The sequence below is a fragment of the Bombina bombina genome, chromosome 1, assembly GCF_027579735.1.
Source record: "Bombina bombina isolate aBomBom1 chromosome 1, aBomBom1.pri, whole genome shotgun sequence".
NCBI classification, from domain to species: domain Eukaryota; kingdom Metazoa; phylum Chordata; class Amphibia; order Anura; family Bombinatoridae; genus Bombina; species Bombina bombina.
The window spans coordinates 444459985-444478713 of NC_069499.1; the positions used below are offsets into that span (position 1 = coordinate 444459985).

General features: G+C 42.3%; 1 protein-coding gene across 1 annotated transcript in view; it reads left to right on the forward strand.

Moving 5' to 3' along the window:
* Nucleotides 1-18729, forward strand: part of UBR3 (ubiquitin protein ligase E3 component n-recognin 3) — a 1090259-nt gene that overhangs the window by 40286 nt on the left and 1031244 nt on the right. The window contains 1 exon segment of the mRNA XM_053698420.1: nucleotides 4486-4625. Within this exon segment, the coding sequence (XP_053554395.1) occupies nucleotides 4486-4625 (140 nt within the window).

Sequence of the window (18729 nt, forward strand, 5' to 3'; positions counted from 1 at the left end):
GTGGATTTAAAGGATGCGTATCTACATATTCCTATCCACAAGGAACATCATCGGTTCCTAAGGTTCGCATTCCTGGACAAACATTACCAGTTCGTGGCGCTTCCTTTCGGATTAGCCACTGCTCCAAGGATTTTCACAAAGGTACTAGGGTCCCTTCTAGCTGTGCTACGACCAAGGGGCGTTGCGGTAGTACCTTACTTGGACGACATTCTGATTCAAGCGTCGTCCCTTCCTCAAGCAAAGGCTCACACGGACATCGTCCTGGCCTTTCTCAGATCTCACGGATGGAAAGTGAACGTGGAAAAGAGTTCTCTATCCCCGTCAACAAGGGTTCCCTTCTTGGGAACAATTATAGACTCCTTAGAAATGAGGATTTTTCTGACAGAGGTCAGAAAAACAAAACTTCTAGACTCTTGTCGGATACTTCATTCCGTTCCTCTTCCTTCCATAGCTCAGTGCATGGAAGTGATCGGGTTGATGGTAGCGGCAATGGACATAGTTCCTTTTGCGCGCATTCATCTAAGACCATTACAACTGTGCATGCTCAGTCAGTGGAATGGGGACTATACAGACTTGTCTCCGAAGATACAAGTAAATCAGAGGACCAGAGACTCACTCCGTTGGTGGCTGTCCCTGGACAACCTGTCACAAGGGATGACATTCCGCAGACCAGAGTGGGTCATTGTCACGACCGACGCCAGTCTGATGGGCTGGGGCGCGGTCTGGGGATCCCTGAAAGCTCAGGGTCTTTGGTCTCGGGAAGAATCTCTTCTACCGATAAATATTCTGGAACTGAGAGCGATATTCAATGCTCTCAAGGCTTGGCCTCAGCTAGCGAGGACCAAGTTCATACGGTTTCAATCAGACAACATGACAACTGTTGCGTACATCAACCATCAGGGGGGAACAAGGAGTTCCCTAGCGATGGAAGAAGTGACCAAAATCATTCTATGGGCGGAGTCTCACTCCTGCCACCTGTCTGCTATCCACATCCCAGGAGTGGAAAATTGGGAAGCGGATTTTCTGAGTCGTCAGACATTGCATCCGGGGGAGTGGGAACTCCATCCGGAAATCTTTGCCCAAGTCACTCACCTGTGGGGCATTCCAGACATGGATCTGATGGCCTCTCGTCAGAACTTCAAAGTTCCTTGCTACGGGGCCAGATCCAGGGATCCCAAGGCGGCTCTAGTGGATGCACTAGTAGCACCTTGGACCTTCAAACTAGCTTATGTGTTCCCGCCATTTCCTCTCATCCCCAGGCTGGTAGCCAGGATCAATCAGGAGAGGGCGTCGGTGATCTTGATAGCTCCTGCGTGGCCACGCAGGACTTGGTATGCAGATCTGGTGAATATGTCATCGGCTCCACCTTGGAAGCTACCTTTGAGACGAGACCTTCTTGTTCAGGGTCCGTTCGAACATCCGAATCTGGTTTCACTCCAGCTGACTGCTTGGAGATTGAACGCTTGATTTTATCGAAGCGAGGATTCTCAGATTCTGTTATCGATACTCTTGTTCAGGCCAGAAAGCCTGTAACTAGAAAGATTTACCACAAAATTTGGAAAAAATATATCTGTTGGTGTGAATCTAAAGGATTCCCTTGGGACAAGGTTAAGATTCCTAGGATTCTATCCTTCCTTCAAGAAGGATTGGAAAAAGGATTATCTGCAAGTTCCCTGAAGGGACAGATTTCTGCCTTGTCGGTGTTACTTCACAAAAAGCTGGCAGCTGTGCCAGATGTTCAAGCCTTTGTTCAGGCTCTGGTTAGAATCAAGCCTGTTTACAAACCTTTGACTCCTCCTTGGAGTCTCAATTTAGTTCTTTCAGTTCTTCAGGGGGTTCCGTTTGAACCCTTACATTCCGTTGATATTAAGTTATTATCTTGGAAAGTTTTGTTTTTAGTTGCAATTTCTTCTGCTAGAAGAGTTTCAGAATTATCTGCTCTGCAGTGTTCTCCTCCTTATCTGGTGTTCCATGCAGATAAGGTGGTTTTACGTACTAAACCTGGTTTTCTTCCAAAAGTTGTTTCTAACAAAAAACATTAACCAGGAGATTATCGTACCTTCTCTGTGTCCGAAACCAGTTTCAAAGAAGGAACGTTTGTTGCACAATTTGGATGTTGTTCGCGCTCTAAAATTCTATTTAGATGCTACAAAGGATTTTAGACAAACATCTTCCTTGTTTGTTGTTTATTCAGGTAAAAGGAGAGGTCAAAAAGCAACTTCTACCTCTCTCTCTTTTTGGATTAAAAGCATCATCAGATTGGCTTACGAGACTGCCGGACGGCAGCCTCCCGAAAGAATCACAGCTCATTCCACTAGGGCTGTGGCTTCCACATGGGCCTTCAAGAACGAGGCTTCTGTTGATCAGATATGTAGGGCAGCGACTTGGTCTTCACTGCACACTTTTACCAAATTTTACAAGTTTGATACTTTTGCTTCTTCTGAGGCTATTTTTGGGAGAAAGGTTTTGCAAGCCGTGGTGCCTTCCATTTAGGTGACCTGATTTGCTCCCTCCCTTCATCCGTGTCCTAAAGCTTTGGTATTGGTTCCCACAAGTAAGGATGACGCCGTGGACCGGACACACCTATGTTGGAGAAAACAGAATTTATGTTTACCTGATAAATTTCTTTCTCCAACGGTGTGTCCGGTCCACGGCCCGCCCTGGTTTTTTAATCAGGTCTGATAATTTATTTTCTTTCACTACAGTCACCTCGGTACCATATGGTTTCTCCTATGCAAATATTCCTCCTTAACGTCGGGTCGAATGACTGGGGTAGGCGGAGCCTAGGAGGGATCATGTGACCAGCTTTGCTGGGCTCTTTGCCATTTCCTGTTGGGGAAGAGAATATCCCACAAGTAAGGATGACGCCGTGGACCGGACACACCGTTGGAGAAAGAAATTTATCAGGTAAACATAAATTCTGTTTTTGCTCTGTCTTTTTCCAATTTGGGCAAGTCAGACAGCTCTGCATTATGTTCAGCAACACTTGCACTTGCAGCAAGATTAGAAATGCCCTCTTTAGTTACAGACATTGGGTCAGCTCTCAGAGTTTTGGGAGGTTTAATCTTCCATGCACCCTGGTTTGTGGGTTCGCCAGAACCTAATTTAAAGGGACTTGCAGAATAACTGCTTTCTAATCAAGCTTTTTAAAAAATGTATTATTATGCAGGTTTTATATATCAATTTTTTTTTTGTATAGTCTTTAACTCCTTGCGCCAATTGCACGTAGGTACTAAGTCACAAAGTACTTTTTCCAGCGTACTGTGTTGACATAGTACCTATGTCCTGTGGCACATGCTGCGATCCCAGCTTAGACAGCGCATACTGCAGATGGGGCAGAAGGCATCTGCCTTCATATAGTAAGGGAGAATTGATCATGCTCCCCTATCATATGAAGCTGGATCGTCACATTGTTTCAATAAAGGACACTGTCTGTGTCACTCTGTAACAATTGTTACTTGGTGCCGAGAGGGAGTGGTGGGTGGCCGGCGCAGTGATGAAGTGGGAAAGTCATGAGGAGCTAGGGGCAGGGTTACCTTCACTACAGAGTTAGGAGATGGGGCACTACACTATAGAACTATATAGGCTAAAGAGGGGAAACTATATTAATTGCTTGGAGGGAGCCACTACACTACAGAACCCCCCCCCCCCCCAAAAAAAAAAAAATATGTTTCTGGCAGACTGGCTGCTAGTAACAAATATGATGGTGGGAGGGTAAAAGAGCTGTTGGGTGCGATCAGGGAGGTGGGAGGGTGAGGGGGGACCCATACACTACAGAAATAAAGAAATCAAGAAATATTGAACAAAAAAACCCCAAAAAAACCCATAAATCCATAAACTGCATACCGGCAGACTGTCTGCCAGTTCCTAAGATGGTGGTTACCAGTATGGGGGGAGAGAGCTGTTTGGGAGGTATCAGGCAGGGATCAGAGGTGGAAGGTGTCAGGTGTGAGGGTAATCTCTACACTACAACAAAAATTCGAAAATTAACAATTATATGATTGTATTTGGTGGCAAAATTGTGGTATAAAATATTCTAAATTAGGCCTAGATCAATATCTTGGGTTGTCTACTTTAAGAATATATATATATATATATATATATATATATATATTTATATATATATATATATATATATATATATATATATATATATATATATATATATTCGAAAGGTAAACGGAAAAAACCTACATGCCTCTTTCTGTTTAAACAAAGTGATGGCAACAATGCTAAAAAGTATCTGGTATTTTGGGTAAATTTTTCTCTGAATTTCCCAGTAGTGAAGGGATAAACAATATTCCGTTTTGGTGTGTTGTATGGTTTCTGTGACTTATTCAGGTTGTATTTGTCTATAATCTTGATATAGTGCAGGTCATTTTTTTTTAACATGAAATGATTTCTATTGCAGTGCACTTTATAAGCTAGTTCTGTAAAACAAAAGTTATGTTGTATAACTTAAATTTTATTTTATTGTTCTTTTAGGTTTTGCAAAAGACACAGTGTGAAGTCCAGTTCATGTGTTCCCTCTGTTCCTGAAGATTTATTGTTGATGTCTGAACTGGTTATTCCGCGATTTATCTTTTATCTTATTCAGTATTTGAGAGATGGATACAGTGAGCCAGGTGAGAACATGTATTGTAGTTTTGTTTATAGACAGGATATATCTGCAAAATTGCATTTTTACTTATTTATATAAATGGTATATTGGCCAAAAAGTGCATTTTTACTTATTTATATAAATGGTATATTGGCCAAAAAGTGCATTTTTTTTTAATAACTTTATTTAAAATAGTGAGGACAAAATGATCCACCATATACATGACAAGTTTAACAATAAGAAATGCCAAAGCACTTGTAAGATTCGCCAAGTCCATCATAGTGACTGATGATAAAAAGGAAGATTTCCTCCTGCAGAGGCAGGGAATCAAACCGTCCCACACAATTTTCATTTTTTTTCCAGGTAAACAACCAAAAATAAAACAAAGAAAAAAACAAAACAAAAATATTAACAGACAATTCACAAAGAATAACATTAGCACTTACCCGGGCCCTCCGACTCGCCCCCCACAGACCAAGCAGCAACATCCAGTAGTTGTACAAATGTCAAGACCTCCAGTATTCACACATAAGCGAGACAAGTCAGTCTGTAGGCACCATTTACCTCGGAGGTTCTCACTCAAGATGAAAAGGCTATTTCTAAATGGGTATATAACACTGTCTCGTACTCTAGGTGAAAGAAATAGAAGATAAGCCTCCCACTTGTGGATAAATTTCCTTACTCTTTTCTCCGGATCCCCTTTTGTATCCGCCTGGTCAGTCAACATTTGGGTGTGTACTCTGCCAAGCAGCTGCCTGAATGGAGGTGCTCTATTGCTAGCCCACCCCTTCAGAATGACCGTCCTAGCAAGCATTAAGACAGTGGTGATAAAAATGTCAGACTTATAAATTCTGTCCTTGGGTATCAAAAATATAACATGTTGTGTTGTAAGAGTCACCTGTTGATTTGTTACTTTTGCCAACCAATAAGAAACTCTAAACCAGAATCCTCTCAGCTTGGGGCAATCCCACAGTAAGTGAATCCAGTCTGGGGATGGGTACCTACACTTATTGCAGATATTTTCCGCCCCCGGGACCTATCTAGCTCGAATGCCAGGTGTGATGTAGGACTGATGGATAAATTTCATATGTGTCTCCCTTAGATTGGCCGAGATTGTACTAGCGTGTACCTTCCCAAGGATCCCTGTAATGAGGTCAGAGTCCACCGACAGTTCTCTACTGTTTGCCCATTTCGTTACAAGTCCCTGTCTAGCAGATCCTTCACAGTGTTTAAGCAATAGGTCATAAGTGTGCGATATCTTATAAGAGCCCTGCTTAGCCAGAGCACACAATTTATCAATATTGGAAGGCTCGGTAGTCAACAGCTTGTCTGAGATCAGTTTATACAGATAATGCCTGCATTGAAAATACGCAAACCTATGTGTCCCCGGGAGATCGTGCAAGCTTTGCAATTCAGAAAAGGGTTGTGATATCTAAAGTGAGTGGGTTAAAAGTTGGTGAAGCCTTGGAAGATGTCGGTGGTGCCATGTAGCAAACACTTCAGTCGGTGTAACCAGGAGGGAACTGTAAATTGCCCTGAATCGGCAAATATTTAGTCACTAGATGTTGTGTCCCCCCATAGCTTACAAATCCCGGACCACGCCCTCAGAGGATCTTTGAATAATATATGAGATTGTATGGATAAGGGAAGCGATTTGAGAGGTGAGTGGGGCAGGAAAGCTAAATGTAATGGCCTAACAAGACCACCCTCTAACTCAGGGACGGTGAAATATGCATTCCCTACCATCCAGTCCAAGACAATCTTGGACAATGTAGACCAGTTATACCAGATAATGTTTGGAAGGCGAAGCCCACCCTCACTCGAGGACATAGATACTTTTTACTTATCCTATGTTTTTAGTATGGTGTCACCGAGGTTCTGCAACCAGGTTACCTCCGATTTATCAACATTGATTTTATACCCCGAAAAGGACCCGAATATCTTGATGGTATCTAGGAGGGGCTGGAGGTTGTTACTGGGGTCACCCACAAACAGGAGTAGGTCGTCTGCATATAATGAGAGATGATATTTATGTCCAAGCACATCAAGCCCAATGTTGTCTAATATATGAGGCCAGGGGCTCTATGGCCAGATCAAACAACAGGGGGGAAAGGGGGCAGCCCTGCCTAGTTCCCCTCTGAAGTGTAAAAGAGGGGGAGAGCTCTCCATTGACTATGAGGGATGCCATAGGGGCCTGATACAGTGTACGGAGGAAGTCAGCAAAGCAACCCGAAATTCCGAATTGTTCTAGGGAAGTGTGCAAATGATCCCACTCTATCCGGTCAAATGCCTTTTCCGCGTCAAGTGCCAAGAGGCACGCATCTGGCAGTTTGGATGGGGTTTGAGATGTTGCATTATACCAATAATGTGAAGAGATGGCTAGAAATTTCCCGATATTAAGCACCGAAGACCTCCCTTTTACAAAGCCTGTCTGGTCCATGTGTACAACAGACGGCAAGACCGTCGCTAGACGGTCAGCCAAGATCTTTGTCAAAAGTTTGTAATCCCCATTAAGAAGGGAGATTGGGCGGTATGATGAGGTCTGGGTGTGGTCCCTGTCAGGTTTAGGAATCAAGCAGATGTTCGCTTCTGAGAAACGCTTATCCAATCGTGACGCCCCTTCCAGGTATGCTGAAAATAGAGAGGCTAAGGTGGGAGCTATTTCCTCACTCAAAAGCTTGAAATACTCAGATGGCAGCCCATCTGGGCCTGGGGCCTTCCCTAATTTGCTATATCGTATGGCTTTGATAATCTCCTGTACATGGATCGGGGCATTAAGGGCCGATTTCTTTCATGTAATTAACAAGAGTCCTATGAGCTAGTGACGTATGGGATATACATTCCTACCAGGGAGGGGCAAAGTTTCCCAAACCTTAAAATGCTATAAATACACCCCTCACCACACCCACAAATCAGTTTTACAAACTTTGCCTCCAAGGGAGGTGGTGAAGTAAGTTTGTGCTAGATTCTACGTTGATATGCGCTCCGCAGCAAGTTGGAGCCCGGTTTTCCTCTCAGCGTGCAGTGAATGTCAGAGGGATGTGAGGAGAGTATTGCCTATTGAATGCAGTGATCTCCTTCTACGGGGTCTATTTCATAAGGTTCTCTGTTATCGGTCGTAGAGATTCATCTCTTACTCCCTTTTCAGATCGACGATATACTCTTATATTTACCATTTCCTCTACTGATTCTCGTTTCAGTACTGGTTTGGCTTTCTACAAACATGTAGATGAGTGTCCCTGGGGTAAGTAAGTCTTATTTTCTGTGACACTCTAAGCTATGGTTGGGCACTTTATTTATAAAGTTCTAAATATATGTATTCAAACATTTATTTGCCTTGACTCAGAATGTTCAACTTTCCTTATTTCCAGACAGTCAGGTTTGATATTTGGGATTATGCATTGAATTATCATATTTTTCTTACCTCAAAAATTTGACTTTTTTCCCTGTGGGGCTGTTAGGCTCGCGGGGGCTGAAAATGCTTCATTTTTATTGCGTCATTCTTGGCGCGGACTTTTTTGGCGCAAAAATTATTTTCCGTTTCCGGCGGTCATACGTGTCGCCGGAAGTTACGTCATTTTTTTTGACGTTATTTTGCGCCAAAAATGTCGGCGTTCCGGATGTGGCGTCATTTTTGGCGCCAAAAGCATTTAGGCGCCAAATAATGTGGGCGTCTTATTTGGCGCCAAAAAAATATGGGCGTCGCTTTTGTCTCCACATTATTCTCAGTCTCATTTTTTCATTTGCTTCTGGTTGCTAGAAGCTTGATGTTTGGCATTTTTTTCCCATTCCTGAAAATGTCTTATAAGGAATTTGATCTATTTTGCTTTATATGTTGTTTTTTTCTCTTACATATTGCAAGATGTCTCACGTTGCATCTGAGCCAGAAATTACTACAGGAAAACCACTGCCTGCTGGATCTACCAAAGCTAAGTGTATCTGCTGTAAACTTTTGGTAGCTATTCCTCCAGCTGTTGTTTGTAATAATTGTCATGACAAACTTGTTAAAGCAGATAATATTTCCTTTAGTGATGTACCATTGCCTGTTGCAGTTCCCTCAACATCTAAGGTGCAGAATGTTCCTGATAACATAGGAGATTTTGTTTCTGAATCCATAAAGAAGGCTTTGTCTGTTATTTCTCCTTCTAGTAAACGTAAAAAGTCTTTTAAATCTTCTCTCTCTACAGATGAATTTTTAAATGAACACCATCATTCTGATTCTTTGACTCTTCTGGTTCAGAGGATTCTGTCTCAGAGATTGATTGCTGATAAATCTTTCATATTTAGTTAAGATGGAATTTATTCGGCTCTTTACTTAAAGAAGTACTAATTGCTTTAGAAATAGAGGATTCTAGTCCTCTTGATACTAATTCTATACGTTTGGATAAGGTTTTTTAAAGCTCCTGCGGTTATTCCAGAAGTCTTTCCTGTTCCTAATGCTATTTTCTGCAGTAATTGCTAAGGAATGGGATAAATTGGGTAATTCATTTACTCCTTCTAAACGTTTTAAGCAATTATATCCTGTTCCGCCTGACAGGTTAGAATTTTGGGACAAAATCCCTAAAGTTGATGGGGCTATTTCTACCCTTGCTAAACGTACTACCATTCCTACGTCAGATGGTATCTCGTTTAAAGATCCTTTAGATAGAAAAATTGAATCTTTTCTAAGAAAAGCTTATCTATGTTCAGGTAATCTTCTTAGGACCTGCTATGGCATTGGCTGATGTTGCTGCAGCTTCAACTTTTTGGTTGGAAACTCTAGCGCAACAAGTAACAAATCGTGATTCTCATGATATTATTATTCTTCTCCAGCATGCTAATAATTTCATCTGTGATGCCATTTTTGATATTATTAGAGTTGATGTAGATTATGTCTCTGGGCTATCTTAGCCAGAAGAGCTTTATGGCTTAAGACTTGGAATGCTGATATGGCTTCCTAAATCAACTCTACTTTCCATTTCTTTCCAGGGAATCAAATTATTTGGTTCTCAGTTGGATTCTATTATTTCAACTGTTACTGGTGGGAAAGGAAACTTTTTTTACCACAGGATAAAAAGTCTAAAGGTTAAAAACAGGGCTAACAATCGTTTTCGTTCCTTTCGTTTCAACAAAGAACAAAAGCCTGATCCTTCGGCCTCAGGAGCAGTTTCAGTTTGGAAACCATCTCCAGTCTGGAATAAATCCAAGCCTGCTAGAAAGGCAAAGCCTGCTTCTAAGTTCACATGAAGGTACGGCCCTCATTCCAGTTCTGCTGGTAGGGGGCAGTTACGTTTTTTCAAAGAAATTTGGGATCAATTCTGTTCACAATCTTTGGATTCGAACATTGTTTCAGAAGGGTACAGAATAGGTTTCAAGATGAGACCTCCTGCAAAGAGATTTTTTCTTTCCCATTGTCCAGTAAATCCAGTGGAAAGCTCAAGCATTCTGAATGTGTTTCAGATCTAGAGTTGGCTGGAGTAATTATGCCAGTTCCAGTTCCGGAACAGGGGATGGGGTTTTATTCAAATCTCTTCATTGTACCCAAAGAAGGAGAATTCCTTCAGACCCAGTTCTGGATCTAAAATTATTGAATCGTTATGTAAGGATACCAACCGTTCAAGATGGTAACTGTAAGGGACTATATTGCCTTTTGTTCAGCAAGGGAATTATATGTCCACAATAGATTTACAGGATGCATATCTGCATATTCCAATTCATCCAGATCATTATCAGTTCCTGAGATTCTCTTTTCTAGACAAGCATTACCCAATTTGTGGCTCTACCGTTTGGCCTTGCTACAGCTCCAAGAATTTTCACAAAGATTCTCGGTGCCCTTCTGTCTGTAATCAGAGAACAGGGTATTGTGGTATTTCCTTATTTGGACGATATCTTGGTACTTGCTCGTCTTTACATTTAGCAGAGTCTCATACGAATCGACTTGTGTTGTTTCTTCAAGAATCAGGTGTTGGAGGATCAATTTTCCAAAAAGTTTCTTTGATTCCTCAAACAAGGGGTAACCTTTCTGGGTTTCCAGATAGATTCAGTGTCCGATGACTTTGTCTTTAACAACAAGAGACGTCTAAAAATGATTACAGCCTGTCGAAACCTCAGTCACAATCATTCCCTTCGGTAGCCTTTTGCATGGAAATTCTAGGTCTTATGACTGCTGCATCGGACGCGATCGCCCTTTGCTCGTTTTCACATGCGGACCTCTTCAGCTCTGTATGCTGAACCAATGGTGCAGGGATTACACGAAGATATATCAATTAATATCTTTAAAACCGATTGTTCGGCACTCTCTAAACGTGGTGACAGATCACCATCGTTTAATTCAGGGGGCTTTCTTTGTTCTTCCGACCTGGACTGTAATTTCAACAGATGCAAGTCTCACAGGTTGGGGGAGCTGGTGGGGGATCTCTGGACGGCACAAGGAGTTTGGGAATCTCAGGAGGTGAGATTACCGATCAATATCTTGGAACTCCGTGCAGTTTTCAGAGCTCTTCAGTTTGGCCTCTTCTGAAGAGAGAATCGTTCATCTTGTTTTCAGACAGACAATGTCACAACTGTGGGCATACATCAATCATCAAGGAGGGACTCACAGTCCTCTGGCTATGAAAGAAGTATCTCGAATTTTGGTTTGGGCGGAATCCAGCTCCTGTCTAATCTCTGCGGTTCATATCCGCAGGTGTAGACAATTGAGAAGCGGATTATCTCAGTCGCCAAACGTTGCATCCGGGGCGAATGGTCTCTTCACCCATAGGTATTTCTTCAGATTGTTCAATTGTGGGGGCTTCCAGAGATAGATCTGATGGCCTCTCATGCTAAACAGAAACTTCCCAGGTATCTGTCCAGATCCCGGGGATCCTCAGGCGGAGGCAGTGGATGCATTATCACTTCCTTGGAAGTATCATCCTGCCTAGATCTTTCCGCCTCTAGTTCTTCTTCCAAGAGTAATCTCCAAGATTCTGAGGAATGCTCGTTTGTTGCTGCTAATAGCTCCGGCATGGCCTCAACAGGTTTGGTATGCGGATCTTGTCCGGATGGCATCTTGCCAGCCATGGACTCTTTCCGTTAGAACCAGACTTTCTGTCCACAAGGTCCTTTTTTCCTATCCGGATCTGAAATCCTTAAATTTAAAGGTATGGAGATTGAACGCTTGATTCTTGGTCATAGAGGTTTCTCTGCCTCCCTGATTAATACTATGTTACAGGCTCGTAAATCTGTATCTCGAGAGATATATTATAGAGTCTGGAAGACTTATATTTCTTGGTGTCTTTCTCATCATTTTTCTTGGCAATCTTTTAGAATACCGAGAATTTTACAGTTTCTTCAGGATGGTTTAGATAAGGGTTTGTCCGCAAGTTCTTTGAAAGGACAAATCTCCGCTCTTTCTGTTCTTTTTCACAGAAAGATTGGCTATTCTTCCTGATATTCATTGTTTTTGTACAAGCTGTTGGTTCGTTAAAACCTGTCATTAAGTCAATTTCTCCTCTTGGAGTTTGAATTTGGTTTCTGGGAGCTCTTCAAGGCTCCTCCGTTTGAACCTATGCATTCCATTGGACATTAAATTACTTTCTTGGAAAGTTTTGTTTCCTGTTGGGCCATCTCTTCTGCTAGAAGAGTTTCTGAATTATCTGCTCTGTCGTGAGTCTCCTTTTCTGATTTTTCATCAGGGATAAGCGGTGTGCGAACTTCTTTTGAATTTTTACCTAAAGTTGTGAATTCCAACAACATTAGTAGAGGAAATTGTGGAGCCTTCATTATGTCCTAATCCTAAGAATTCTAAGGAGAAATCATTGCATTCTTTGGATGTTGTTAGAGCTTTGAAATATTATGTTGAAGCTACGAAATCTTTCCGTAAGACTTCTAGTCTATTTGTTATCTTTTCCGGTTCTAGGAAAGGCCAGAAAGCTTCTGCCATTTCTTTGGCATCTTGGTTGAAATCTTTAATTCATCTTGCCTATGTTGAGTCGGGTAAAATTCCGCCTCAAAGAATTACAGCTCATTCTACTAGGTCAGTATCTACTTCCTGGGCGTTTAGGAATGAAGCTTCGGTTGACCAGATCTGCAAAGCAGCAACTTGGTCCTCTTTGCATACTTTTACTAAATTCTACCATTTTGATGTATTTTCTTCTTCTGAAGCAGTTTTTGGTAGAAAAGTTCTTCAGGCAGCGGTTTCAGTTTGAATCTTCTGCTTATGTTTTTTGTTAAACTTTATTTTGGGTGTGGATTATTTTCAGCAGGAATTGGCTGTCTTTATTTTATCCCTCCCTCTCTAGTGACTCTTGTGTGGAAAGATCCACATCTTGGGTAGTTATTATCCCATACGTCACTAGCTCATGGACTCTTGTTAATTACATGAAAGAAAACATAATTTATGTAAGAACTTACCTGATAAATTCATTTCTTTCATATTAACAAGAGTCCATGAGGCCCACCCTTTTTTGTGGTGGTTATGATTTTTTTGTATAAAGCACAATTATTCCAATTCCTTATTTTATATGCTTCGCACTTTTTTTCTTATCACCCCACTTCTTGGCTATTCGTTAAACTGATTTGTGGGTGTGGTGAGGTGTATTTATAGGCATTTTAAGGTTTGGGAAACTGTTGCCCCCTCCTGGTAGGGAATGTATATCCCATACGTCACTAGCTCAGGGACTCTTGTTAATATGAAAGAAATGAATTTATCAGGTAAGTTCTTACATAAATTATGTTTTTTGCTCCTCAGAAATAGTGGGGTAAGCTGCACCGAGCCCCAGAATCTCAACTTTGCCTCATGATCTATTGTCTGACTAGTGTATAGTTCCTTGTAGTACTTAACAAATTCCGTCATAATGTCTTTATTGGCTGAAGTCAGTTTGGTGGGGACTGGGAGTTTATAGCCGCTATATAGGATTTGGGGCGGTAAGAGTGAACATTTTGGCCAGGAGTTTACCAGATTTATTACCCTGGCGAAAGTATCTACCCTGCCTATGTATGTCAAACTTGAGATGTTGTTGGGTTAAAAACGTGTCCCTGGCCTGCTTAAGCTCGTAGTACTTTTTTTGAGATGTGGGGGAGGGGTCAGAAAGGTAGTCATTGTACGCCGCAGTTAGCTGCGACAGGAAGTCACCATCGATTCGTCTGTTGTTTTTGTTGTATTGGGCCGTAAAGGCCGTTATACAGCCCCTCATTACCGCCTTAGAGGCATGCCAAAATAAGTCGGGGGTATCTTTATGTGCATCATTGTCTGATGTATAGTGTAACCATGAGGACTTTAGATGATTACGAAAATTTATGTTGCTATAGAGATACGTGGGGAATCTCCAAGATTTCTTAGGAGGGGTCCTGGGTGTAGGTTGCAACAGTAATATGATAGGGGCATGGTCCGAGATTGTAATCTGTGCTATGGTACTAGTGTGGACTTGAGGTGTTAATGCTGAAGAGGTGAGGAAATAGTCTATCCTTGACATTGTGTGGTGTGTTTTAGATAGGCAAGTAAAGTCTCTCTCCTCCGGATTTTTTGTTCTCCAGACATCTACCAAGTCCAGTGTCTCTTTAAAAGAGATAATTAGAGTTACCTCTCTACTATGTGGAGTACGTTGTTTCAGGTGACCTAGCACTGATGGATCTTTAAATCTGTCTAGAGGAACAGCCTGGGCCAGGTTAAAATCCCCTCCCATAATCATTGGGGCATTGTAGGTTAATAATTTTGCTAGTAGGGTTGACCAGAAATTAGGATTAACCTCGTTCGGGCCATAAATGTTGCAAATGGTGTAAGTGAATTGATGAATTTGCAACAGAGCTATAATATACCTGCCTCTCTGATCAATGTCAACCTGCGAGAAGGAAATTGGGAGACCCTTCCTCACCAAAATAGCCACCCCCCTCTTTCTGCCCTCTGTTGGAGAGTATAGTGCCTGACCTACCCAACGCCTCTTTAGCTTATTGTGTTCGTCTGCTGTCAATCTAGTCTCCTGAAGCAAAGCTATGTCAGCCTGTAGTGAATTTAAATGTTGCAAAATAGTACCTCTCTTCGCAGGTGATGTAATGCCTCCCACATTCCAGGAAACTATTCTAACAGGTACCGCCATAGAAATAATGTAAGAGTGATAATATTAAGCAGAGAGTTACCATATAGTTGTGTGTTAGACTGTGAAGAAAGTGTACTCTATTGTCATCTTGAGTGGGAAAGGCAGCGTGTAGTGCACTCCTGTAAACAAGAAGGGATAGCAGCCCCCAGGTACCATATTGTACCCAAGGTGACTCACTGTGATAGGCCGTTAGTTGTAAGAGCTGGTCAGAAGTCATGATGAGGTGGTCTGCGGAGGGCAAGTTCAGAGGAGCCCGGGACTCCCCATGATAGAAGTTGGAAGGGAGACAAAAATGAGGCACATGTGAGCAGTACAGTAATATCCCCAGCATAAACATTTTAGCATGAAACAGTAACCATACAGCATGAAGAACATGACATCCAAGATAAGAAAACATTAACAAGGTATGCCCTGAGTAAAATATGGAGCATTTAGGATGCTGAGCCAGAGGATGGCAATGGCTCCAACGAGCTATAACATGGAATAATAATTCTAAATGGGCAATAAAAAAGAACTGGGATATGTTAGACAGCATGCCTACCAGGCAGAGAGGGGAAGCACTACTCAGGCAACAAAGAACTATTAGGTGCCCAAAATGAGAGGGAGAGGCCAAAGGGAGACTAGCGTGCAAAAAGGGGCACCACGGGTATTCTCTAAGTGGGTTCAGCCAAGGTAGATAGGAGAGTTCAGGCTGGCAACTTTGGGCTGAGAAACCTAAGCCATCATGTGGTATTAAAGCATGAATTTGATCTCCCTTGTCTATAACAACAAGGGGAAAAAGAAAAAACAATAGCACCTGAAAGAGAAAAGCACACATCATGTAAAGAAACACGAATTATGTTTCACAGATACAAAGTAACAAACTCTCATTAGAGAACAGTTCAGCCATTGTCCTGTCTTCGTTCAGAATGATAAGTATAGCTTTGTACCGCTGCAGGGGAATGGATAATCTTGGGGCCCAGAGGACGGTCTGCAGCCTATAGCTTAGCTGGGTACAGGAGGGCAAACTGACGGACCTTTTTCATGAAGGAGAGAGCAGGAGTGGTGGCAAAGTCTTGCGTCTTCTGGTGTCTTCCACAGAGAAGTCTTGAAAAAGTAAAAGACGGTGCTCCTCATATTTGACCTCCTTTGCACTTCTATAAGCCCGTAGTATCGTGATCTTGTCTTGGTAGTTTAAACACTTGAAAATCACCTGACGCGGCCTTTCTCTAGAGTTTCCCAGATGTCTGTCAGGACCAATGCGGTGGGCTCTCTCTATGTCAAGGGGCAGGCAATCCTGAGGCATGCCAAGAAGTGCGGGGAGGGTAGAGGCAGTGAAATCCAGCAGGTCTTTATCTTTAACCGCTTCTGGCACCCCTACTATGCGCAGATTATTTCGCCTGCTGCGATTCTCTAAGTCCTCAACCTTATCTTGCAAGTATTGGTTTTGTTTCAGAAGATTCTTCAGAGACACTTCAGATTCCTGTTGCCTGTCCTCCACCTCAGAGATTCTCTGCTCCGCAGTATTCAAGCGAGTAGAAAAGGCACGCACTTCAGTAGTGAGCGTGTCTACCCTTCCTGCAGGTTGTCCATTTTAGGTAAGAAAAAAGCCTTCAACTCCTGCAATAAAGCAGCATGGTCACTTGATGAACTCCCCTCACCCTCCTGCTGGGAGCTGTGAATGATGGTCTCAGCAACCTGTTTCAGCCGCTTTTCTTGTGTTTTTGACCTGCAACTCATATTGTCGGTCCCAGATTGGGAGATTCTGTGGAAATAGTCGTCAACTTTCATAGAATAGAGCACTGGCAAACTGTGTATGCAACAGGAAGTTTCAATAAGCCCAGTCTAGGAAGGGTGAGGTATAAGGCCCAGACAGAATGGGATACGATTAAAGTCTAAGTTATTCACTACACTTGGTCACTTCAGCGATTTTCAGAGAATATATGGCACGGCTACAGCATATCTGGTGTATGGGTCATAATCAACAGAGTGGTTCAGCAGGTTTGAGCCACCTCGTGTCTAAAACAGTGATGTTTAGCAAGATTGTATTATTTGTCCACTGTTGCAGAGATGGGATGTGAGGTTAAGCCACTAGATGGCGTATGATGCTTGCTTAAATGAGTTGTTATAGTAAATTTAAAACAGCCATGTGCGCCAACAGGTGGTAAACGAGCAAATGCAAACTTTGTTATCTCTCCAAATTCCTCTGTCTCACTCCCCTCCCTTTAAGTTGGCAAGAAAAAAAGGGGGAAAACAAAAAGGCATACAGTGCTACCAAGTCGCACCCAACACAGTGGTATATATATGAGGCAAGTCTCTAGGCAGGTGATGTGTGTATTTTACTCCAATGATGCAAGAAAAAACAAACAAATCTGCTGGCAGAGTTATTAGAGTAGTCAGTATCAGCAATTCAGTCCCATCTCCTTGGCTCATAAGTGTTTGCCTATCCTCAGTAGTTTGTGTCTGAAACAAGGTAGCCTGCAGTGTATTATGTGCTTACTCACAATTATCCTCTGGCCCTGAGGCCTGCAAAACCTGGGAGCAAAGTTCTGAGCCCTAGGGCTATTCACCTCCGCCTGCGGTGCCCGTCTGTGGTCAACACAGGATGGATTGATGCTGCCCAGGGGAGAGGGGATCTCTGCAGCACTGCCAAAGGACGAAGTATCAGGATAGTTGAGCAGGGATCAGGATTAGGCAGCTCTGTGACCGCCGCAGCAATGGCGTCCGTTCGCGCCCTTTTCTTTTTTTTTTTCAATTTGCCCCCAGGGACCAGGACCGGATGACAGGTCCTGCGTGTAGGTCATCAGCCAAGGCACTAATACTCGGCCTGGCAAGAAAAGAAGTCACGGGGAGTGGAATATCAGCAGCGGAGACACTTATTAGAGCTGTGTATATGCGGAGCTCTTTACCGCTGCTGCTACTCGGTCGTCCCGCCCACCGGAAGTCCAAAAAGTGCATTTTTACTTACTTTACACCCCAGCCAATACTTTGGAGCAAAGATATGTCTGTTATGCCATTCGCAGTTATTGGGCTAAATCTGATAGTGTGCAGTGATGTCCTGTACACGTACATCTGCCTGGTGACGTCACTTTCAATTGCTTTGCGTATGAAAGCACTATGCTACAATTTGAGATATTTTGCCATTGTGTTTTACTGTGACATTTTGTTGTAGCAAATATTGGATCACTGCTTCAGAATTAAAGGAAAATAGAATGGAAGTACTTAGAACTTGCAGTCCTTACTGAAGGCTGCCTACCTTGCCTAAAGGGAAATGAAACACAACTTTCCAATTTATTATTTTACCAACTTCTCTTCATTCTCTTTGTAACTATTGTTGAAAAGCATACATAGATAAGCTCAGGAGCAGCAATGCACTACTGGTATCAAGCTACTGATAGCTCACCAATGTGTCCAGCTAGCTCACAATAATGCTTTGCTGCTACTTCAACAAAGGATACCAAGAGAATGAAGGACATTTCATAATAGAAGTAAAATGAAAAGTTGTTTAAAATTGTGTTTTCTATCTGATTAATGAAACTTTTTTTTTTGGGGGGTTTCCCTTTATGCAAGGTAGACGGCTTTCAGTCAGGTGTGCAAGATCTTATTGCTCCCATTCTGTTTTTCTTTAATTATGGGGCAGTGGTGAACTGTGTTTTCTTCAACCAATTTACCACATGAGTAACTTTAATACGCCTTTTCATATTTTTGTCCTCGAATGCGCTTGTGTCTACTGTTCTATACTAATTGGACAAATAGATCTAGACAAGATGATATACTAGTGCATGTTCCACAGAGACATTGTAAAGGCTACAATATCCAGATGAACTGTTTGATGTATCAACAAAGGTTATCCGATTGAGGGTACATTTGCCACTGAAACATAAAGCTCATCCCATAATGGCAGATTAAACCATTTTATTAAGCAGCAATACCTAGTTTTTCCCACGCATTTGTCATGCATTTCAAATTGGATGTGCTTGTCTCTTCTGTAGCCAAGTTTGTTTGAAAATGTTTCCTGTTCTGTTGGCTTCTGAATAGAGCTCATCTATGTTTCAACATAATTACTGACTCTGACTCACTACTTTTGTCTGCTTTCTG